Below are 25,722 nucleotides of genomic sequence, written 5' to 3' on the forward strand. Positions count from 1 at the left end.
ACTACTTAACCCTTTAAGAGCATGTGTTAGGACTGCAAAATAATTAAGGACTAATTAGTTATTGATTCAAGGCCGTAACGTTTATAGGGGTTACAGCATTTGGGTCATCAAGTTTTGCATGACAATCTCACCCTCTGTCCTGTCATAGGCTTTCAAAGTTATTCCAACTCATAAATGATTCTCCCAGTCAAGGACAAACAAATAACTCTTTATTATCTTTTTAACGTTACATGTTACCTGAGCGGGAAGGGAAAGAGAGAAAGAGAACGCGAGAGAGATAGATAAAGAGAGCGATAAAGAGAGATAGAGACAGAGAGAGAGAGGGGAAAAGAGAGAAAGAGTTACGATTGTTACAACACATAATATGACATTTGAAATGTCTTTATTCTTTTGGAATTTCTGTGAGTGTAATGTTTTTACTGTTCATTTTTATTGCTTATTTCACTTCTGTTTTTTATCTACAGTACTTCACTTCCTTTGGTAATGTTAACATATGTTTCCCATGCCAATAAAGCCCCTTGAATTGAATTGAATTGAGAGAGAGCGAGAGAGAGAGCGAGAGAGAGAGGGAGGGAGAGAGGGAGGGAGAGAGAGCGAGAGAGAGAGCGAGAGAGAGAGCGAGAGAGAGAGGGAGGGAGAGAGGGGGGGAGAGGGATAGGACAGTGGCTGACATGACACATTATAAAGGTGGCATAGAAAACTGCAATGTCATACATCATCACAGGGTGTTGCTCTCTTACTGTAATCTAGCAGCTATCTCATTCTACATTTGTGATGACACAATTCTCTCTATTCTCATTGGCTAGAGAATCGCATGTGGCATTAGACAATGTTGGTGTCATGAAGATATCAGTGTTATGACACTATTTATATTTTCATCAGATAAATCCACTTTTCAGAACATTTCATTTGAAAAGAAGTTTTAACGTTTTGATGGTTTTGCCTCTTTTTGCCCAGACTATCCTTGAACGTCATGGACATAAATAGGTAGGTAAACAAAAACCAGAAACGATGATGGTTTGTAACCTTAAGCCTTCACACACTGTTTGTGATGTTGGCGTGTGAATGACCGTGTCAGGACTGGGGAGGAAGCAGACCCAGGAAGCAGACCCAGGAAGCAGACCCAGGAAGCAGACCAAGCCTTCTCTATTTATAAGCCTATTAGGAGCTAAACCCGAGTGGGCCAGAGAGGGGCAGGTACCGCATCTGTCTCTAATCCACTTCACCATTCATTTACTTTCTGCCCCAGCCAGCCACCTGGGTTCTGGTAACTTTCTAATCTGTCTAAGGTTTGATTGAGTTACAGTGAAGTAAGGTCATCCTGTCCTCATCAGGTGGGGTTCTGACTGTACGGAGCTGCATGGGCCACTAGCTGATGGCCAAATGTGCCCTGTCTCCTGCACCTGTACCCCTAGAACCCCTATTTCCCTCTCTTTATCCTTCTCGCTTTCCCTCCCTGCCCTTACCTCCTGTCCTTTCTATTCCCCCCCCCCCCCCCCCCCCCACACACACACACCCGCACAAGGACACTCTCAATCAGATGGCAACCCAGAGACGTGTCAAACTCAGTGTCTTCTTTATTAAATGACACGGGAGGAAGGGAAGAAAAATATCAATTTCAATCCTTTTTGTTTTGTGTCTCTAGCCCACCTCTTCCCCCCTTTCCCACCTCTTCCCCCCTTTCCCCTTTGTGTCTCTAACACTCCCCCCACCTCTTCCCCCCTTCAACACCACACTTCCTTTTCTGTCTTCTTCTTTGTCAAATTCAATTACCGCCGACATTGCTGGGAGGAATCTTCACACGAGCCAATTATGGCCCTAACCCTGTTGCAATGGCCAGTTAATGTGGCACTGTTGAATAGAACATTTCAATGGTAAGCCTGCGTGATTTTCGCCACTGACAAATGTATTTGCTTTATCAAGCCATCATCACGTGTATTTGCTTTATCAAGCCATCATCACGTGTATTTGCTTTATCAAGCCATCATCACGTGTATTTGCTTTATCAAGCCATCATCACGTGTATTTGCTTTATCAAGCCATCATCGCGTGTATTTGCTTTATCAAGCCATCATCACGTGTATTTGCTTTATCAAGCCATCATCGCGTGTATTTGCTTTATTAAGCCATCATCACGTGTATTTGCTTTATCAAGCCATCATCACGTTTATTTGCTTTATTAAGCCATCAGCACGTTTATTTGCTTTATCAAGCCATCAGCACGTTTATTTGCTTTATTAAGCCATCAGCACGTTTATTTGCTTCATCATGCAACATCAGCACTTCTCTCTTTGTGTGTGGGGGCAACGCTAGGTAATGTGGGTAATGAGCCCAAGTACTACTGTCCCCTCCTCTCCCCTCCTCTCCCCTCCTGTTCCCTCCTCTCCCCTCCTGTTCCCTTCTCTCCCCTCCTGTTTCCTCCTCTCCCCTCCTGTCCCCTCCTGTTTCCTCCTCTCCCCTCCTGTTCCCTCCTCTCCCCTCCTGTTTCCTCCTCTCCCCTCCTGTTCCCTCCTCTCCCCTCCTGTCCCCTCCTGTTTCCTCCTCTCCTGTTCCCTCCTCTCCTGTTCCCTCCTCTCCCCTCCTGTTCCCTCCTGTTCCCTCCTTTCCCCTCCTGTCTCCTCTTGTCCTCTCTCCTCCCCTTCCCCTCTCCCCTCTTCTCCCCTCTTCTCCCCTCCTCTAACTTGCTGTCCCTTCCTCTCCCCTTCTGTTTCCTCCTCTCCTCTCCTCTCCCCTCCTTTCCCCTCTACTCCCCTCCTGTCTGCTCTTGTCCTCTCCCGTCTCCTTCTGTATACTCCTGTCCCCTCCTCTCCTCTCCCCTTCTCCCCTCTTCTCCTCACCTCTCCCCTCTTCTCCCCTCCTCTAACTTGCTGTCCCTTCCTCTCCCCTCCTGTTTCCTCCTCTCCCCTCCTCTCCCCTCCTGTCCCCTCCTCTCCCCTCCTGTTCCCTCCTGTTCCCTCCTCTCCCCTCCTGTCCCCTCCTGTTCCCTCCTGTTCCCTCCTGTTCCTTCCTGTTCCCTCCTGTTCCTTCCTGTTCCCTCCTGTTCCCTCCTGTTCCCTCCTGTTCCCTCCTGTTCCCTCCTCCCCCCTCCTGTTCCCTCCTCTCCCCTCCTGTTTCCTCCTCTACCCTCCTGTCCCCTCCTGTTCCCTCCTCTCCCATTCTGTTTCCTCCTCTCCCCTCCTGTCCCCTCCTGTTCCCTCCTCTCCCCTCCTGTTTGTTCCCTCCTCTCCCCTCCTGTTTCCTCCTCTCCCCTCCTGTCCCCTCCTGTTCCCTCCTCTCCCCTCCTGTTTCCTCCTCTCCCCTCCTGTCCCCTCCTGTTCCTTCCTCTCCCCTCCTTTCCCCTCTACTCCCCTCCTGTTTCCTCCTCTCACCTCCTGTCCCCTCCTGTTCCCTCCTCTCCCCTCCTGTTTCCTCCTCTCCCCTCCTGTCCCCTCCTGTTCCCTCCTCTCCGCTCCTTTCCCCTCCTGTCTCCTCTTGTCCTCTCTCCTCCCCTTCCCCTCTCCCCTCTTCTCCCCTCTTCTCCCCTCCTCTAACTTGCTGTCCCTTCCTCTCCCCTTCTGTTTCCTCCTCTCCTCTCCTCTCCCCTCCTTTCCCCTCTACTCCCCTCCTGTCTGCTCTTGTCCTCTCCCGTCTCCTTCTGTATACTCCTGTCCCCTCCTCTCCTCTCCCCTTCTCCCCTCTTCTCCTCTCCTCTCCCCTCTTCTCCCCTCCTCTAACTTGCTGTCCCTTCCTCTCCCCTCCTGTTTCCTCCTCTCCCCTCCTCTCCCCTCCTGTCCCCTCCTGCCCCATCCTGTCCCCTCCTGTCTCCTCCTGTCTCCTCCTGTCTCCTCCTGTCTCCTCCTGTCTCCTCCTGTCTCCTCCTGTCTCCTCCTGTCTCCTCCTGTCTCCTCCTGCCCCATGCTGTCTCATCCTGTCCCCTCCTCTCCCCTCCTGTCCCCTCCTGTCTCCTCCTGCCCCATGCTGTCTCCTCCTGCCCCATGCTGTCTCCTCCTGTCTCCTCCTCTCCCCTCCTGTCCCCTCCTGTCTCCTCCTGCCTCATCCTGTCTCCTCCTGTCTCCTCCTGTCTCCTCCTGTCTCATCCTGCCTCATCCTGTCTCATCCTGCCTCCTCCTGTCTCATCCTGCCTCATGCTGTCTCCTCCTACCCCATGCTGTCTCGTCCTGCCCCATGCTGTCTCCTCCTGTCCCCTCCTGTCCCCCCTGTCCCCTCCTGTCTCCTCCTGCCCCATGCTGTTTCCTCCTGTACCCTCCTGTCCCCTCCTCTCCCCTCCCGTCTCCTCCTCCCCATCCTGTCTCCTCCTCTCCCCTCCTGTCCCCTCCTGTCTCCTCCTGCCCCATGCTGTCTCCTCCTGTCCCCTCCTCTCCCCTCTTGTCCCCTCCTGCCCAATGCTGTCCCCTCCTTTTCCCTCCTCTCCCCTCCTGTCCCCTCCTGCCCCATCCTGTCTCCTCCTCTCCCCTCCTGTCTCCTCCTGCCCCATGCTGTCTCCTCCTGTCCCATTCTCTCCCCTCCTGTCTCCTCCTGCCCCATGCTGTCTCCTCCTGTCCCCTCCTCTCTCCTCCTGTCTCCTCCTGTCTCCTCCTGCCTCATCCTGTCTCCTCCTGTCTCCTCCTGCCTCCTCCTGTCTCCTCCTGTCTCCTCCTGCCTCCTCCTGTCTCCTCCTGTCTCATCCTGTCTCCTCCTGTCTCCTCCTGTCTCCTCCTGTCTCCTCCTGTCTCCTCCTGCCTCATCCTGTCTCCTCCTGTCCCCTCCTGTCTCCCCCTGCCCCATGCTGTCTCCTCCCCTCTCCTCCTCTCTCCTCTTGTCCCCTCCTGTCTCCTCCTGCCCCATGCTGTCTCCTCCTGTCCCCTCCTCTCCCCTCCTGTCCCCTCCTGTCTCCTCCTGCCCCATGCTGTCTCCTCCTGTCCCCTCCTCTCCCCTCTTGTCCCCTCCTGTCTCCCCCTGCCCCATACTGTCTCCTCCCCTCTCCTCCCCTCTCCTCTTGTCCCCTCCTGTACCCTGCTGGAACCTGACCTACACATACTGCTGTGTCAACATCAGGACATCACGTATAGCATCCCTAATAACACAACTACACAGAACGCACACGAGACTCACATATCAATTCCCTCTTCCTAACGGGGGGGGGGGGGGCTGTCATCAAGGAGGAGATACACAAGATAAAGGGACATGTCTAATGGGGTGACGATAAGACCATTGCAACATGTTTTTACTTTCAAGTGACGCTAGAGGTTCATCTTGGCCATTCAGAAGTCCCAAACACAAACAGGGTTAACTGAAAAAGCTAAGTGAATCAGGTAGATGCTAAACATTTGGTGTTTTGGGGCTAGATTCAATCGGTTCTGCCTCAACACGTGATTACCGACAACTGCAGAGCAGTTTCATTGCTTTTATTTAGGCGATGTGTGAGGTGTAACTGCATTGGAACTGTCAAATCAGCAAACGCTTCCTGGCGTTTTACAAAAAATCCCATGCAGCCTTGTTACAAGTTTGAACACGGGGATGTGTATTGTAATCTACACCATGATTAGGAATGTGTATTGTAATCTACACCATGATAAGGCTGATAGAAATTAATTTCTGTTTTTGAATGATTTTCAATTTAAGTGTCATTATTTGTATATAGCCTAGACCTTCTCGTTCTGAACTTCTAATGCAAGTGGGACGGGTGTGGCTTTGTGACAATGAACACACAAGCAGCCGCACACCGATTTGACAGCTCTAACGCAGTTACACCTCCAACACCGCCAAAACACCAGCTATGTGGGTGTTGGCTATCGCCAGTTAACACTTGATCTGATTGAATCTAGGCCTTTATTTTGGTGATACACAGGTCTGGGAGACAGTCGGTCCCACTCCTCTAGATTCCCCACCAGACCTGGGTTCTGCCTTTGATTGAGCCTGCCTGCACTGTCCAATGAGCGGGGTTTGTACGTTTGGGACTATTCTATTGAACGTTGCACCACCAGGCTTCCTCAAGCAAGTGCAGATAAAGTATTCATAAGAAAACGAATACTATTTGATCCCAGGCCAGGTCGGCTCCATACACAGGTTTCAGTGGTACACCAGCCTTGTGCAGATTGGCCTAGCGTATATAGGTTCATAGGGGAAAGCCCTGGCTTCCACTCCTTTTTACAGTTGTGAGATGATCTGACTTCCAAACAACACTGTCAAAATAACTTTCTTACTGTCTGCCTACCTGGAAAAGGCTTCAGGGAGCTATTGTCATATCTAGGTTAAAGGTGTGCATTGGCTTAACCTGAAGGGAATTCCTGTCAGATTGGCTGTCAACAGAGCAAGCTGGAGATTTTACATGTGGGCCTTCCCAGTCACGAGAGAGTGACAGCAAAGCTGCCTGTCTGCTGCTGATTCACTTCCTGCCAAAGTGTTGGAGATATAACATAACACAACTCTGGAGGTTTCTGATATGAAACAGACAGGGCCTGAAACAGTTGCTCCTGGCGTTAATTACACTTTCTGTGGTCGTCGTTTGTATCACTGATATGGAATGAGGACCCGCGGTTCCACTATTCCATGGTTCCACGGTTCCAGCGTATTGATTGTATTTAAACAACACCTTACTCCATGTTATAGGAAATTGCCTTGATATTGAATGTGTCAGAGTAATGGTTTTTGTTTTGGCCCTTGGCTGAGGGCCAAGGCAATAGGAGTCAATCTTTTAGATGCCACTTTGTCTGTTTCGAACGCTAGCGACAAAAGGTGTAATTCAACGTATAAAAAATACTGTAATTCAACGGGCTAAGCTGTGCATAATCAGGAGGTATAGTACTAGCACCTTTATAAAAAATACTGTAATTCAACGGGCTAAGCTCTGCATAATCAGGAGGTATAGTACTAGCACCTTTATAAAAAATACTGTAATTCAACGGGCTAAGCTCTGCATAATCAGGAGGTATAGTACTAGCACCTTTATAAAAAAAAACAGACTGTATTACGTCTTGACTTTACAACTCTCTTTATCTAATTCAACAAACACAAGAGATGAACACTGCTTCCACATAATAACTGCCTAATTATGGAAATGTAGAACGAATTAGCAACAAACTCTGTTTAGCAACTGAGAGCAGCTGAGAGCTATTTGTTGAGAGCAACCTTCATTTCCTCAGTTTCTTTTGTAGGATTGTATTTCTGCTCCACGTGTCCTTGCATTAGCAGACATTAGTGCATGGACATATGTGTTTCGACAGGAAAGGTTTATGCAAACAACTTAGCCAATGTATTAATGTGGCAGAGGACATCACTGTGCTTGCTCAACAGCCTAACTTCCTTCACTGTCCCCTTACTAACTTCAAACTAGTGATCCTTCGCGTAGCAAACCGGAAAAAGATACCGAATCTTTAGCGTGACTGAGGTTAAGGTACAATCTATTGTCTGTACATCGTGGAGTCGAAGACCATCCAAGTAACAATATAGTTCTGTGTTCTGTTTATTGTGTTGGTTAGGCGGGCAATGATGTCGCAGACCGTTGTTAGGCAAGCGGGAAGTGTTCTTGACCGTACCTTGACCACGTCCTCGTCAGTGGACGTACAGCCGACCGTATCGTCCACTTCCCTCACAGTACCGTCCCACTCCACAGTGACCACCTTCACCGGCACTGCAACACGCCTGCCTGTTAGGATGGCCGTGTTCACGATCTCTGTGTCCTGCGAGAGAGATAGAGAGAGAAGGGGAGAGGGGAGCAGAGAGAGAGAGAAGGGGAGCAGAAAGAGAGAGAGAGAGAGAGAGAGAGAGAGAGAGAGAGAGAGAGAGAGAGAGAGAGAGAGAGAGAGAGAGAGAAGCAGAAAGAGAAGGGGAGAGGGGAGCAGAAAGAGAGAGAGAGAGAGAGAGAGCGAGAGAGAGAGAAAGAGAGAGAGAGAGAGAGAGAAGGGGAGAGAGAGAGAGAGAGAGAGAGAGAGAGAGAGAGAGAGAGAGAGAGAGAGAGAGAAAGAGAGAGAGAGAGAGAGAGAGAGAGAGAGAGAGAGAAGCAGAAAGACTACATTAAGACATTTATGAAAATCAAGAAACAGGCGGACTTCGTTTGATAAAAAAAATTCTCTCCATAAATGGCAAGGCATAACAAGCCCTTAAGGAGACTGCTCGTGTAGTCTGTCAATCTTGATTTGCCACAGGTTGCAGAATAATGGATCCTCTCCTTTGCAGCCAGTGGGCGATGCCACCAGCCCAGCCTAAATCACACTGTTGCCACCGATTGCAGAGCCAAATTGCAGAGCCAAATTGGTCCATTGTGGTCTTTTCCCCATGTGTACAAAGTACATACAGCAATTTGTCAGTAATGGGTATCAACTGGAAGCCCCACTGTGCTTTCAAGACCGCTCTGAGAGCCTATGTGTTGTAAATGACAGACCAAAACACAGTGCATAGAAGTTTATCTAGAGATCATAACAGCTTTGAACATTACAACAGATGGGCTGTGTTTAAAAAGAGGCGAATGATGGATTACTCTCTTTCTCAAGACTGTTTGGCAAAATGAAGGCAAACATGACACAAATACCTGTCTGGTCTATGATAAGAATGAAATTGTTGCAAATCTGATGCAGTACGGTGACCCATGCAGTAGCAAAGCACAGTGGGAAACAGCAAACTCTTTTGGGTTTAATCACAGTCTTAAAGGGAGAGTTCATTATTTTTAGTATTTCCTTCATTAGTCCACTGTTAATACAATCCACAAAATGTACAGAGCAAAAAATATGGCTGTGATGTGTTGTATTACTACATGAGTGAACTATTCCTTTAATCACAGACAGCTATTCAAACATCAGGTCCTTCATAAACACTTGAAGTTTAACAATAAGGATCTGTACACATAATTCATAATCTGGCATGTTTATGTCACTACAGTTATTTTGATCTAGAGTATACAGAAAATTTAGAAAACTGATGGAAATCTCTTGGATTACATGAAGGGATATTTCCCTTCTCTGCTTCAGTTTGATCCTCCTGATGTAATGGAGGTGATGATGTAATGGAGGTGATGATATATTGGAGGTGATGATGTAATGGAGGTGATGATGTAATGGAGGTGATGATGTAATGGAGGTGATGATGTATTGGAGGTGATGATGTAATAGGGTGATGATGTAATGGAGGTGATGATGTAATGGAGGTGATGATGTAATAGGGTGATGATGTAATAGGGTGATGATGTAATGGAGGTGATGATGTAATGGAGGTAATTAGTAACTTAAAGATATCAGCAGCAGGTCATGATGAGATTGGTGCCTCTGGTGAAATAAGTGTCTTCCTCGATTACTGAGCCTCTAACGTACTGTATATCTTTACCAAATCTTTGCAATCTGGTAGTGTTCCTAAAGATTTAAAAAATTGCCAAAGTTATCCCCCTCTATAAATCTGTGAATCCAAGATCTTTTAGAAATTATCGCCCAACATCTCTACTACCATGTTTATTTTTAAATCCTAGAAAAATTGGTGTATAAGAGAAAGTTGAAACGTTAAAATCACCCATATAGATGTCGTAAAAAACTACTCCACAGATATGTCTCTTTTGCTACTTGTGGATAAAATCTTTACAGCCCTTAACAATAACACGCATCTTTTTAGATTTATCCAAAGCTTTTGACACGGTTGATCATTAAATATTACTTTCTAAATTGTATTATTACGGTTTTCATGATTATACATATAATTGGTTATATAGTTATGTTTATGATAGAGAACAATGTGTTTATGCAAACGGCTGTGCATCTACCAGAGCTAAAATGTCCTGTGGAGTGCCACACGGTTCGATAATTGGACCTTTGTTATTCCTAATCTATATCAATGTCCTGCTGTGTCTTCTACCATACCATACTAATCTATATCAATGGCCTGCTGGGTCTTCTACCATACCATACTAATCTATATCAATGTCCTGCTGGGTCTTCTACCATACCATACTAATCTATATCAATGGCCTGCTGGGTCTTCTACCATACCATACTAATCTATATCAATGGCCTGCTGGGTCTTCTACCATACTATACTAATCTATATCAATGTCCTGCTGGGTCTTCTACCATACCATACTAATCTATATCAATGTCCTGCTGGGTCTTCTACCATACCATACTAATCTATATCAATGTCCTGCTGGGTCTTCTACCATACCATACTAATCTATATCAATGGCCTGCTGGGTCTTCTACCATACCATACTAATCTATATCAATGGCCTGCTGGGTCTTCTACCATACCATACTAATCTATATCAATGGCCTGCTGGGTCTTCTACCATACCATACTAATCTATATCAATGTCCTGCTGTGTCTTCTACCATACCATACTAATCTATATCAATGGCCTGCTGGGTCTTCTACCATACCATACTAATCTATATCAATGGCCTGCTGGGTCTTCTACCATACCATACTAATCTATATCAATGGCCTGCTGGGTCTTCTACCATACCATACTAATCTATATCAATGGCCTGCTGGGTCTTCTACCATACCATACTAATCTATATCAATGGCCTGCTGGGTCTTCTACCATACCATACTAATCTATATCAATGGCCTGCTGGGTCTTCTACCATACCATACTAATCTATATCAATGTCCTGCTGGGTCTTCTACCATACCATACTAATCTATATCAATGGCCTGCTGGGTCTTCTACCATACCATACTAATCTATATCAATGTCCTGCTGGGTCTTCTACCATACCATACTAATCTATATCAATGGCCTGCTGCTGGGTCTTCTACCATACCATACTAATCTATATCAACGGCCTTGCTGCTGTGTCTTCTACCATACCATACTAATCTATATCAATGGCCTGCTGGGTCTTCTACCATACCATACTAATCTATATCAATGGCCTGCTGCTGGGTCTTCTACCATACTTCCCCTTCTCTTTGCTGATGATATCAATGAGATTGTATCACACCATTTGTATTTGCTTATTAATGAAGCCAACTCAGGCATCGGCCATTTTTCTGAATGGTTCCAAATAAAAAAATATATCTTTAAATGTAAAAAGAATAAGAAATATTGTAAAAAAAGCCAGAATCTCAATTGGTGGGAATGAAATGGAACAATTCACATCCACTAGATACCTCTGAGTTTTAATTGATGAAAAGTTATCCTGAAAATATCATATTCAATTTGTCTCTAGCAAGGTGATGACATCAGTTGGTATCATCAGAAAGATGATGTCACGATCATCGTAATGAGCGGACCAAGGCGTTGAAGTTCCACATCTTTATTACGGTGAAACTTTAAACAAAAAAACAATAAACCAATAACGAAACGTGAAAGTAGTGGTGCACCTGCACAAACACAAAACAATATCCCACAAACACAGGTGGGAAAAATGGCTACCTAAATATGATCCCCAATTAGAGGCAATGATTACCAGCTGCCTCTAATTGGGAACCATACAAAACACCAACATAGAAATATTGAGCTAGAACACCCCTTAGTCACGCCCTGACCTACTACACCATAGAGAACCAAGGGCTCTCTATGGTCAGGGTGTGACAGATGAGTGGTTTGGTTCATCAGGCTTGCTTCCTAACTCTATACTATAGCTTAATTTACCCATATCTAATTTACTGTAATATTGTCTGGGCCAGTGCATACAGTGCCTTGCAAAAGTATTCATCCCCCTTGGCATTTTTCCTATTTTGTTGCATTACAACTTGTCATTTAAATTGATTTTTATTTGGATTTAAGGGGAAACATTTAAATGTCTTGGAATGGCCTAGTCAAAGCCCAGACCTCAATCCAATTGAGAATCTGTGGTATGACTTAAAGATTGCTGTACACCAGCGGAACCCATCCAACTTGAAGGAGCTGGAGCAGTTTTTTCTTGAAGAATGGGCAAAAATCCCAGTGGCTAGATATGACAAGCTTATAGAGACAAACCCCAAGAGACTTGCAGCTGTAATTACTGCAAAGGGTGGCTATACAAAGTAGTTATGTACGCTCAAGTTTATTTCTTATTTCTTGTTTGTTTCATAATAAAATATATTTTGCATCTTCAAAGTGGTAGGCATGTTGTGTAAATCAAATGATACAAACCCCCCAAAAAATCAATTTTAATTCCAGGTTGTAAGGCAACAAAATAGGAAAAATGCAAAAGGGGTGAATACTTTCGCAAGACACTGTATGCCTCTTACCTACACAAATTTATCATCATACAAAATACATTTGCAAGACTAGCCACCTCCCTCTAATTACCTGGCTCCATCTGCACCTTTGTTTAAGAAACTCAATATCTTGTCTCTTTACCACATTAATGTTCGGCAATTATGAACTTTAACCTACAAATACTCCTACCTCCCAGGAAGTCTACCCTTTCATGGATTCTTCCAGGTTAATTCAGAAATTCATCTATCTAACACTGTGATAACCTTCACCCTCCCCACTGCTGCACCTCACATAGTCAATTCTCTATCAGATACAGAGGTAAGAGAAGACTGGGGGTCCGCCTGATGAACCAAACTACCCAGTAATCTCCTCCATGAAGACTGGGGGTCAGCCTGATGAACCAAACTACCCAGTAATCTCCTCCATGAAGACTGGGGGTCCGCCTGATGAACCAAACTACCCAGTAATCTCCTCCATGAAGACTGGGGGTCAGCCTGATGAACCAAACTACCCAGTAATCTCCTCCATGAAGACTGGGGGTCAGCCTGATGAACCAAACTACCCAGTAACCTCCTCCATGAAGACTGGGGGTCAGCCTGATGAACCAAACTACCCAGTAACCTCCTCCATGAAGACTGGGGGTCAGCCTGATGAACCAAACTACCCAGTAATCTCCTCCATGAAGACTGGGGGTCAGCCTGATGAACCAAACTACCCAGTAATCTCCTCCATGAAGACTGGGGGTCAGCCTGATGAACCAAACTACCCAGTAGTCTCCTCCATGAAGACTGGGGGTCAGCCTGATGAACCAAACTACCCAGTAATCTCCTCCATGAAGACTGGGGGTCAGCCTGATGAACCAAACTACCCAGTAGTCTCCTCCATGAAGACTGGGGGTCAGCCTGATGAACCAAACTACCCAGTAATCTCCTCCATGAAGACTGGGGGTCAGCCTGATGAACCAAACTACCCAGTAATCTCCTCCATGAAGACTGGGGGTCAGCCTGATGAACCAAACTACCCAGTAATCCCGTCCATGTAGCATTAACTCTGGTCTCTGCCTATTGGTTCATGGTTGGTATCTGCCTATTGGTTCATGGTTGGTTTCTGCCTATTGGTTCATGGTTGGTTTCTGCCTATTGGTTCATGGTTGGTTTCTGCCTATTGGTTCATGGTTGGTATCTGCCTATTGGTTCATGGTTGGTTTCTGCCTATTGGTTCATGGTTGGTTTCTGCCTATTGGTTCATGGTTGGTTTCTGCCTATTGGTTCATGGTTGGTTTCTGCCTATTGGTTCATGGTTGGTTTCTGCCTATTGGTTCATGGTTGGTTTCTGCCTATTGGTTCATGGTTGGTTTCTGCCTATTGGTTCATGGTTGGTTTCTGCCTATTGGTTCATGGTTGGTTTCTGCCTATTGGTTCATGGTTGGTTTCTGCCTATTGGTTCATGGTTGGTTTCTGCCTATTGGTTCATGGTTGGTTTCTGCCTATTGGTTCATGGTTGGTCTCTGCCTATTGGTTCATGGTTGGTTTCTGCCTATTGGTTCATGGTTGGTTTCTGCCTATTGGTTCATGGTTGGTTTCTGCCTATTGGTTCATGGTTGGTTTCTGCCTATTGGTTCATGGTTGGTTTCTGCCTATTGGTTCATGGTTGGTTTCTGCCTATTGGTTCATGGTTGGTTTCTGCCTATTGGTTCATGGTTGGTTTCTGCCTATTGGTTTATGGTTGGTTTCTGCCTATTGGTTCATGGTTGGTTTCTGCCTAATCTTTTCCGTCCCCAAAAGTCTATAAAAACCCCTGTGTAAGACAGAGAAGCCTGCTGGATGAGATCCATGGTTACTTTTTTTGACCGGAGCCCTACGGGCCTTGGTAGTGCACTATGAAGGGGATAGGGTGTCATTTGGCTGGTCTAAAGTAGTGCATTATGAAGGGGATAGGGTGCCATTTGGCTGGTCTAAAGTAGTGCATTATGAAGGGGATAGGGTGCCATTTGGCTGGTCTAAAGTAGTGCATTATGAAGGGGATAGGGTGCCATTTGGCTGGTCTAAAGTAGTGCATTATGAAGGGGATAGGGTGCCATTTGGCTGGTCTAAAGTAGTGCACTATGAAGGGGATAGGGTGCCATTTGGCTGGTCTAAAGTAGTGCATTATGAAGGGGATAGGGTGCCATTTGGCTGGTCTAAAGTAGTGCACTATGAAGGGGATAGGGTGCCATTTGGCTGGTCTAAAGTAGTGCATTATGAAGGGGATAGGGTGCCATTTGGCTGGTCTAAAGTAGTGCATTATGAAGGGGATAGGGTGACATTTGGAAACGCACCCTATGTTTGTAACAGCCACTGTTTTTTACAACCACTCCTATATAATATAGGATGTTATTGTAAATAAGATGTTTTTCTTAATTGACTTGCCTAGTTATATAAAGGTTAAATAAATACAAAAATATATAAAAAAGCGATTTCAATATTTATTTTACCTGATTAATATTTCATGTGGAATGTTTCCCCAAGGACCAATATCATTGCTTCCTGTTACAGACGATATGAAGCAGAATCTGAGAACCGTGGGAAAGATATATATGTGCATGTGCGAGAGAGAGAGAGAGAGAGAGAGAGAGAGAGAGAGAGAGAGAGAGAGAGAGAGAGAGAGAGAGAGAGAGAGAGAGAAAGAGAGAGAGAGAGAGAGAGACGGTGTTCATGTCTGTACACAGAATGTGTGTGTGTGTGTGTGTGTGTGAGAGTCAGAGAGAGAGAGAGAGAGAGAGAGAGAGAGAGAGAGAGAGAGAGAGAGAGACGGAGACGGAGACGGTGTTCATGTCTGTACACAGAATGTGTGCGTGTATATGTGTGAGAGAGTCCACTACCATCCTCAGACTGTGTGAAGTTCTAACCGGAGGCAGCAAGGCAGAGCAGAGCAGGGTGTGGGGGTTGAGAGGAGAACAGTGCCAGTGCCACACCAAATTGACATTTTAACATTATGAAAAGGATGGTAATTGCTCAGGGAGAGGGGTTCAACGCATCTGGCCCCTACAGCCGTCTCGCTGGCAATAATGAGCAGGCATTAGAGAGCAAGACTTGCCAATGAACTCTCTGCCACTCACACACACACCATCTCTGTCTCTCTCACACATGCACACACACATAGAGGGAGAGGGAGAGAGAGAGAGAGAGAGAGAGAGAGGGTGGGTGGGTGGGTGGGTGGACAGTAGACAGGACCAGGGAGGATGTCTAATGCTTTACTCCCTGGTACTAATGTATCTCTGACCTTTCCTTAATGAGCAAGGCACACATACAAGCTCTCATTCTCGCTCTCTCTCCCCTTCTCCCCCCCCCCCCCCCCCCCCGCTCTCTCTCTCTCTCCCTCTCTCCCCCTCTCTCTCTCCCTCTCCCCCCCCCTCTCTCTCTCTCCCTCTCTTCCCCCCCTCTCACTCTCTCTCCTCCCTCTCTCTCTCTCTCCCCTCTCTCTCTCTTCTCCCTCTCTTTCCCCCCTCCCCCCCCTCTCTCTCTCCCTCTCTTTCCCCCCTCCCTCTCCCCCCCTCTCACTCTCCCCTCCCTCTCTCTCTCCCCTCTCTCTCTCTCCCTCTCTTTCCCCCCTCCCTCTCTCCCCCCCCTCTCTCTCCCTCTCTCCCCTCTCTCTCCCAGCTCATAGTGCCAAATCAAAGCAGACAGTTTTCCTCCTCTGCCAGTGATGTTGACCCCCTACAAGGAGACTCCTCTGCCAGTGATGTTGACCCCCTACAAGGAGACTCCTATGCCTCCTGCTGTGCTCCGGTCACTCAGCTCTAGCCTCCCCTTTTAGCTCCATTCTACCACCCACCCAGCAACCTCCTCAGAGTCAGAGCATTGGGCAACACACAGATGAAGCGTGCAGGGATTCTCTCACCGGAAGATGGAAATCGGGGCCTATATTCCAGCATGATCAATAGTTGTGTGTGTGTGTGTGTGTGTGCGTGCGTGCGTGCGTGCGTGACAAAGGAGGAGAACCTAGACTGCAATGACCAAGACATGGAGAAAGAGACGGGGAGAGAGAAGGGTGAGTGTTGACACAAGCTAAATAATAAAGCGCATCTCTTTTCATTTTTACCTTGGGGGGGGGGGGGGGGGGGCAGGCAGATCTTTACACGGCTGTAGGATGACCCGGGGCCCAGAAAGACAGATGTTCATTCCGATATACACTTTCATATCTATCAAGTAATCCCACCACAGGCACAATTTACCAACAGCACGCAACCTAAATACATGACAGTGATGAGGAATGAAGCAGATTATCAGCTTGAATCAGACAAGGCAGAGCAACAAACCCAATAAACCCAAAAAGACACCATAGTCTACAAACGAGTTAAAGTAAGTAGGGAAAGCAAAGCAATTAACATGGCAGACGACCAGTGTGCAATCTGTGTTAATGTGTTAAATTCAGTTAATACCCTGCTCCTTTACCTCCCATCATCACAAACTGTGAAGAGGCACAGCTATTGCAAATGCACACGGAGAGAAATAGGAAAATGAATATCCTTGACGCCACATGACTTAATCCCCTTTACAACCATTTTGCTAATGTGTTTCAACATTTCCGACGGAGGGGGGAGGGGGGGGGGGTCCTTTAGATTTTCCCTGGAGGAAAAAAAAGACGAGTGAGAGGAGAGAGTATTTCATGCTTGTCCGGTGGAATTATTAAGTTTCCCGTCAAAATGAAATGCTATGAAACGCTTCCTGCTGTCTTCAAAAGCGCAGGGCCGTGGTTAAAGTTAGGGGATGCTGATAAGGACTGTGTGAATGGTCACCTGGTGGAAGGATACACGTCGGGAGACGGACGAGACGAGGCTTTCTGTAATGTGACTGATCTTACTATGGCTAGTGTGCCGTATCCAGAACCAAGCCCTCACATGAAAACATTGGAACCATTTACAGCAACGGATGCAATGTTCACCACATATAGGAAGAGAGTAGGGTTGAGGTCAATACCCTTTCAATTGCAGTCAATTCAGAAACTAAACAAAATTTCAATTCAAATTCCAAATGTTCCAAATTGAAAATCATTGGAATTTCAGTGTACTTCCTGAATTGACGGGAATTGAGCCCAGTCCTGGAAGAGAGGTTTGATTTCCCACTGATCATAGGAAACGGTTGTGGATTCAAGTGTGTTGGGCGGTCACTAGTGTGCTTGTCACTGAGCAATGAAAAATCCCCCCCCCCCCCCACCCATGAAAATAAATCAATCAAATTCGACAAAGAAACAGCTCAACTGTAAACGACCATTCTACAATAACAGAGCAAATAAGACCCGACTGGCATCACACGATATACTGCTGTTTTGTTTTGCTCCAGTACAGTGTGTAACCTGGCGAGCGTGTTGTATTTGCAGCGTGTACTGTCTACTCCCCTCACGGCTGAGTTAACACAAGCAGCAGGCTCGTGCTGCTGCTTCTCCATCCACTGAAATGTGGGGATTTCATTCCTCCATTCTGGCCCTGCATGACTAGCCACACCCCCCCCCAGGCCACCAATTCCATGCATCTTATTTCTGCTAACAGGTTTGATCTTTCTCCACGCTCCACTGAATGTTTGCAACTAATTTCAACAAATTCTGTCACTTGGGAAGCAGACCATCTTTTTTTTTTTGCAGAGGGGGGCAGGTTTTCATTTTTTTTCTCCAAATTGCTTCAATGCTCAATACACAAAGTCATTTCGTATTTTTCTTCTCCACCCTCTGTCATTTCAGTAAAAAAAAAAAAAAAAACTTGCCTACCAAATCCTGACTGGACTCCAGGGCATATTTATTTTATTTAACCAACTAGCCCAGAATTCATTTATCTGAAACTTTGCTTCAATGTAAGTCTTCAGTGTACTTAACCAACTTGCCTTGGCATCCATATTGACTAGGCTGCATTTAGCCACATTCCTTGTTCTGATGGGATGAATGTGTTAGACTGAGTACAATGGCTGCTCAATGTTAAGAGGCACTCTTCCACTGCTGCTTAACAGCACTACAGTTTCAGCTCAGTTACAAACATACGTCTCTTACCACTGAGGCAGACACTTATCTAAAGGCCAATGAAATTCAACAACATGTTCCCTGTCGAGTGAGCAGCCAATCCCCTCTCAGTGTGGATGAGAGCCAACGCATCCAGTTATTTTAAAAGGCTAACAGGCCATGCACAGGTAACAACGGAGGAGAATGAAGCGGTCACAAAGGGAGGATATTGCAATCAATAATAGATTGAAACACACCACAAGGCCCCACATTGGGTGACAGTGCCAGTCCTCTCCAACCTCTACGTGTGAGGACATGGGAGATGGAGACTGGGGATACATCCCAAATTTGCACCCTGTTCCCTATATAGTGTCATACTAGCGCACTATAAAGGGAATAGGAAGCCATTTGGGATGAAGACTGTGTGGCTGAGGGACATGCCACGGCAAGCCAATCAAATGGCTGGCTAATTGACTCATTTGCTGATTGGTGCTTCAGCTGGAAGTCACTCAGGCTAACACTCCTCTGGTGACAGACGCTTCGATCCAATAACATGCCATTTTGGCCTAATAGGTTTCAAGGGGAAACATATAGACCAGATGCTGTTTCTGGGAGCAGGAAATCAGGTCATGGCCAAGAGGACAAATGCTCTGGTAAAAGTCAAGATGACAGACTCTCTGCTTTTACTGTGATTGACTTATGTGACTGTATTTACAGTATTTTACCTTGCATATTGGGTGGCAAAAGTGTCATCCACATATCTAAATGTCAAAAAAAAAAAAAGCTTTACTACCGTTTCCAGAAAAGGATTCAAAAGATTTTCTAGAACGATGTCAGTAATTGAGCACAGATAATTTGAATATAGTTGCGACTAAACTGTCTCACATAATTCCACCCAAGGCAGCTCATAACGAAAAACAATTATCCTTCAATTAAACACAACCTTGGATCATAGAGCAACGCTGTCCCTCCCCCTAGAAAAACAACGGTTTCAAACCCCAAGGGCCAATTTTGTTCAATGCCATTGTATTGTGTTATAATGTAGCATAATTGGGATAATTTACAACATATACTTTGCCGCCTCTGGGACAAGCAGTAACAAGTAGAAACAGTTCATCTGTTTTTTTGTTTGAAAACAGACAAACAAATGGACAAAGTGTTTTACGAGCCTGGCCAAGGCTGTCTGTGGTAGTATTTAGAGAGACTGAAGTACAATTTATGTAACAGCTGATTAGCATAAACAGAAATTACATCATAAGGCTATTTCATGTTACTGTGTGCGCTGGTGACATGCACAGTATTGGCTATTGAACAGTGAACGGAACATAATACATCTCCAATTAGGTTCGATGGCGCAACTAGCACAACTCAACCCGCAGTGGACGACTCTAATGATGAAATGACGTGGTAGCATCCTCGCGACAACCAAGGGCGCTGTGGATGGGGTTAGAGGAAGCTACGACTCTCAGGATTTTGGGTTCAATTGCAGTGCAATCACAGTTTCTTTTTCTTTTTCGTTTTTTTCTATTTTAACCCTAACCCTAACCCTAACCCTAACCATAACCCTAACCATAACCCTAACCATAACCCTAACCCTAACCATAACCCTAACCATAACCATAACCCTAACCCTAACCCTAACCCTAACCCTAACCCTAACCCTAACCATACAGCAGTGTTGTAGTAGTCGAGAACGGTCTCCAGACCACATATTGAGTGTCTTGGTGTTGTCTCGGTGTCGGATACATTTGTACTCGGTCTTGACACGATCTCAGACAGTGAGTACTCGTAATTCCTTCCGAGAGCAGGCGAGGCCAGCCGAGTGAAAAACCTCCATTCAGTCAGCGCATAAAACCACTTCACCAGGACAAATATACACACTCCTTTCTGCAAACATTAATATCTTAACAGCCATCATATGTATTATAGACTTGTTTTGCGCAGTGGCGAACCTATAGGCCTTCGGTGTGTGACAGGTTGGTGATTCTGAAAGGACAGCAACTGTAATACCAGCGCACTCACGTAGGAGAGGTCACTTCTTGTAAAAGACAAAGGGCCAGTGGTGTAGTGGAGAGTATGTAGGATAAACGCAGGTATAAGCCGTATACCCCCCTTTTTACTATCTTGCTCTGGCTAGCATTAGTTGTTGATCTTGTTGATGTGTATAACTGAGGGAGAGAGAGCCTATCTTGTCATGGTTGTTTGATCAACAGGACTGTAAAGTTCCCAGATGTAATGTAAGAGGACTCCTGTGGTGTTTACATAGTTACAGAAATACAATCAGGTGTATTTTGTGGCTTCTGGCGAATGCGTTCTCATGATCTAAAGTCGTGCTGTTGCTACTGCCTGTAAACACACAGTCCAGTTCAAAGTGAACGATGACAGGCCCTACTTCCTGTAAACACACAGTCCAGTTCAAAGTGAATGATGACAGGCCCTACTGCCTGTAAACACACAGTCCAGTTCAAAGTGAATGATGACATGCCCAACTGCCTGTAAACACACAGTCCAGTTCATAGTGAATGATGGCAGGCCCAACTGCCTGTAAACACACAGTCCAGTTCAAAGTGAATGATGACATGCCCAACTGCCTGTAAACACACAGTCCAGTTCAAAGTGAACGATGACAGGCCCTACTGCCTGTAAACACACAGTCCAGTTCAAAGTGAACGATGACAGGCCCTACTTCCTGTAAACACACAGTCCAGTTCAAAGTGAATGATGACAGGCCCTACTGCCTGTAAACACACAGTCCAGTTCAAAGTGAATGATGACATGCCCAACTGCCTGTAAACACACAGTCCAGTTCATAGTGAATGATGGCAGGCCCAACTGCCTGTAAACACACAGTCCAGTTCAAAGTGAATGATGACATGCCCAACTGCCTGTAAACACACAGTCCAGTTCAAAGTGAATGATGACATGCCCAACTGCCTGTAAACACACAGTCCAGTTCATAGTGAATGATGACATGCCCAACTGCCTGTAAACACACAGTCCAGTTCATAGTGAATGATGGCAGGCCCTACTGCCTGTAAACACACAGTCCAGTTCAAAGTGAACGATGGCAGGCCCAACTGCCTGTAAACACACAGTCCAGTTCAAAGTGAACGATGGCAGGCCCAACTGCCTGTAAACACACAGTCCAGTTCAAAGTGAACGATGGCAGGCCCAACTGCCTGTAAACACACAGTCCAGTTCATAGTGAATGATGACAGGCCCTACTGCCTGTAAACACATAGTCCAGTTCAAAGTGAACGATGACAGGCCCTACTGCCTGTAAACACACCCGTCCAGTTCAAAGTGTACGATGGCAGGCCCAACTGCCTGTAAACACACAGTCCAGTTCAAAGTGAACGATGGCAGGCCCTACTGCCTGTAAACACACAGTCCAGTTCAAAGTGAATGATGACAGGCCCTACTGCCTGTAAACACACAGTCCAGTTCAAAGTGAATGATGACAGGCCCAACTGCCTGTAAACACACAGTCCAGTTCAAAGTGAATGATGGCAGGCCCTACTGCCTGTAAACACACAGTCCAGTTCAAAGTGAACGATGGCAGGCCCAACTGCCTGTAAACACACAGTCCAGTTCAAAGTGAATGATGACAGGCCCAACTGCCTGTAAACACACAGTCCAGTTCAAAGTGAATGATGGCAGGCCCTACTGCCTGTAAACACACAGTCCAGTTCAAAGTGAACGATGGCAGGCCCAACTGCCTGTAAACACACAGTCCAGTTCAAAGTGAACGATGGCAGGCCCAACTGCCTGTAAACACACAGTCCAGTTCATAGTGAATGATGACAGGCCCTACTGCCTGTAAACACACAGTCCAGTTCAAAGTGAACGATGGCAGGCCCAACTGCCTGTAAACACACAGTCCAGTTCAAAGTGAATGATGACAGGCCCTACTGCCTGTAAACACACAGTCCAGTTCAAAGTGAATGATGACAGGCCCTACTGCCTGTAAACACACAGTCCAGTTCAAAGTGAATGATGGCAGGCCCTACTGCCTGTAAACACACAGTCCAGTTCAAAGTGAACGATGGCAGGCCCAACTGCCTGTAAACACACAGTCCAGTTCAAAGTGAACGATGGCAGGCCCAACTGCCTGTAAACACACAGTCCAGTTCAAAGTGAATGATGACAGGCCCTACTGCCTGTAAACACACAGTCCAGTTCAAAGTGAACGATGGCAGGCCCAACTGCCTGTAAACACACAGTCCAGTTCAAAGTGAATGATGGCAGGCCTGTGTTGCAAATGGCTTGTTTGTATAAAGGCACGCACCGGTCTACGTAGACTCCGGTCCTGTCATATCTAAGTGGTCGCTTGTCAGATTTTTTTTTGAATGTGTCATATTCTTCCTGGGGGTGTAAATGAACAGATTTTAATAAGATTTCATGGTACTAAAATGCTGGCAGTTCCACTTTAAATGCATCAATGTTTCACAAGAGATGGCTAACAACAGCAAGCAGACCACGGCCTGTCATTTCAATCAAGAGATGGCTAACAACAGCAAGCAGACCACGGCCTGTCATTTCAATCAAGAGATGGCTAACAACAGCAAGCAGACCACGGCCTGTCATTTCAATCAAGAGATGGCTAACAACAGCAAGCAGACCACGGCCTGTCATTTCAATCGAGAGATGGCTAACAACAGCAAGCAGACCACGGCCTGTCATTTCAATCAAGAGATGGCTAACAACAGCAAGCAGACCACGGCCTGTCATTTCAATCGAGAGATGGCTAACAACAGCAAGCAGACCACGGCCTGTCATTTCAATCAAGAGATGGCTAACAACAGCAAGCAGACCACGGCCTGTCATTTCAATCAAGAGATGGCTAACAACAGCAAGCAGACCACGGCCTGTCATTTCAATCAAGAGATGGCTAACAACAGCAAGCAGACCACGGCCTGTCATTTCAATCAAGAGATACATTTGCATATTTCTGTTAGGGAACGCCTACTCTGTGAAGTGCGCGTGTGCTATAACTCAATTCGCCTTTGCACTCCTAAACAACGCCATTTTTAAAAAACCTTGCCAAAGGGTAAAGTCTACAGAACTTAGTCCACTCTGTTCATAACAGATTCTAGTTTTGGGAAGAGAAAACTGAATTGAGATCAAATGTTTCATCGATGACAAAATGTGCAGAATGTCGGCCAAAACCCATCTGGTTCCATCTTCTCCCACTGGGCTTCCTCTGACTACCATATTTGGTAGTGAGTGAAAATACCAAGCGGACGCTTCACATTTATACATCCGGTGAAATATCTGTCTCATCTGTGGTTCCACTCACCAGATGATGATAACTTGAAACTTAAATTCTTGTTGAAAGTTATTCTTAAAAAGGGAGAAGCTAACAAATTAGCAACAACATCCTCTTTGATAACACCTGCTGCAGCTGCTGCAAACTAGCAAAACAAAAGTTAGCTAGCTAGACCGTGGGAAAACTACTGCTCGCTATTGCGCAATGACCTGTTGGCCTTCAAGAAGGCAGACGTTTCCATAGCTTTTGTAAAAACAGTCCCACCCATTAAGTCAAAATGTGATTGGTTGCTTCCACTGTCACTCCAAAATGTTGCCCTAATACAGTTGAATGGCAGATGCCTTTTTCTACTGTAGCTTCTGATGGCCTAGCCAATGGATGACTTAGCTAGCTAGATCTATCTCCCCAGAGACCAGTCTTCTGTGTTAACCCTTTCCTTTCCAACACAAACTGAAGAGATTAAATTAGAACATAATTGAAAATAATAATATGATTATAATTATATGATTATAATTATTATTTTATAAATCCTTAGTCCTTCTCTGAAGGCGTAGAAGGCCCATTGTTCCCCACTGTGTTTGGGTTAGTAATAATTTGGAGAGTTATTATATTTTCCCTCAGCATTCATTTTTTTTCACTATTCTGAATGTCTGAAGAATCCATATGTTGTTCTGAAATATGAACAAAGAAATAATGGACATTTTTAACTCTTATTAAGGTGGTGATTTGACAAAATTATAAATCATTGTTTTGAATTGGACTCGCATTTTTCTGGTCTTGGTCTTGACTCGGTCTCGGACACCTTTTCCCCCTACCGGTCTCGGTCTTGTCTCGGTCTCGCTCCCTTCTCCCCTCCCGGTCTCAGTCTTGACTTGGCCTCCCTTCCGGTCTCGGTCTTGTCTCGGTTTCGCTCCCTTCTCCCCTCCCGGTCTCAGTCTTGACTTGGTTTGGCCTCCCTTCCGGTCTTGGATTGGTCTCACTTTAGGTGGTCTGGAACACAACACTGCCTTACCGGGTTAACACTTGATTAACACCTAATCATCTAGGCTTCTAGAAGTAATACAGTAATTCTGACGAGTGAACATTCCAAACACGGTGACGGGATCTATTTGTCCATTTCCAAATTCGACATGTGCGGTCGTAATTCTGGAGGTTGCGTTGAGCTAGCATCCCCATACACTTCCGTGTATCGTTTTTAGTTAGAAAACCTTGTTATATATTTTTCTAGTTTCTCATTGGGAGGAGACTTTCCCTCTCTATGGTTTGGATTCACACAATGTTCAAATGTATCCCTACTGTAAGGGAAGGAATGTTGGTAGAGAACATCGTTTGAAAGTTTAACTGAGACTTCCACAGGGAGACATACAGCATTAATATTTGATCTTGGATAAAAATGGTCTTTTAATCTCTGTATAAGGAGCGTGTGCCTATAGGCTGGAGAGGCTGTTTGACCTGTCCCTCTTCCTCCATACAGTATTCCTGGGCTCTACTGCTTAACAAGTCAGCTATAGTATCTATCGTATCTCTAACATCTACTCCAAGAGCTAAGCCCTTTTTTCACTTTGTGCTTCGGGTGGGACACACGACACAAGGTTTTGTTTTCCTCCTCTCTTCTTCATCCCCCTGTTCTTTCCCTTTCGCCGTGTCTGTGTTTTCGCTGGCCTCAGCTGTGAGGGAGGAGGGGGGGGGGGGTGAATTGGTAAAGGCACTTAGCAGCGATTTACTGCGGACACATTAAACACATTAAGTGCATCCTGCGACTATGCCCTCAGCTCTCTCCCGAGCCACACTGGAGACAGATTTAGATTGAACTGCCTTTAATGCACCACTTATTCTCCCAACACATCAGCCTTGTTCTGCTGGAAATACTGGATCTCTGTTGACGGGTATAAAGAATGAAAAAAAGTCTAAATACATGCCAATTGTACCATAGACATCTCACTGGGCCTGTATTCTAAAATAGACAAAACCAGACCCCGCTCGTTTGGATAGCACGGCACACTACGTAATGTGATGGCATGCTTGTTTGCTTTGTGAAATAGCAAACATTTAGCTGTAGAGAATGGACTTTTACCCAAACCCTCAAACCCCCCTCTAGCAATGGACCGATAAACTGCGCAGCCAGTTGGATGCCAAAACATGATCGAGACGATCCACTAAAAAGTCCACCAAACGTCTTGAGAGTAGTGTTTCTGTGTGTGTGTGTGCGTGCGTGCGTGCGTGTGTGTATGTGTGTTGGGCGCTGAGTTTGGAGAGGAGGAGGTGTCCGGGCTGCCTGCCTGGAACAGATAAAACCTCAGCCTGAGACTGATGGCACTGAAATAAATGACAATTAGCTTCATGACAATGTTAATTACAGGCTGTCTATTAGGCCTGG

The 25,722-nt window shown here is 45.8% G+C and overlaps 1 protein-coding gene across 1 annotated transcript in view; it reads right to left on the bottom strand.

The window, feature by feature from the left end:
• The window catches only part of si:dkey-215k6.1 (transmembrane protein 132C), a 287,339-nt gene that overhangs the window by 56,862 nt on the left and 204,755 nt on the right, over positions 1–25,722 (bottom strand). The window contains exon 4 of the mRNA XM_039000757.1: positions 7,515–7,658. Within this exon, the coding sequence (XP_038856685.1) occupies positions 7,515–7,658 (144 nt within the window). The remainder of the gene's footprint in view (positions 1–7,514; positions 7,659–25,722) is intronic.

Source organism: Salvelinus namaycush, chromosome 1, assembly GCF_016432855.1.
Source record: "Salvelinus namaycush isolate Seneca chromosome 1, SaNama_1.0, whole genome shotgun sequence".
NCBI lineage: Eukaryota > Metazoa > Chordata > Actinopteri > Salmoniformes > Salmonidae > Salvelinus > Salvelinus namaycush.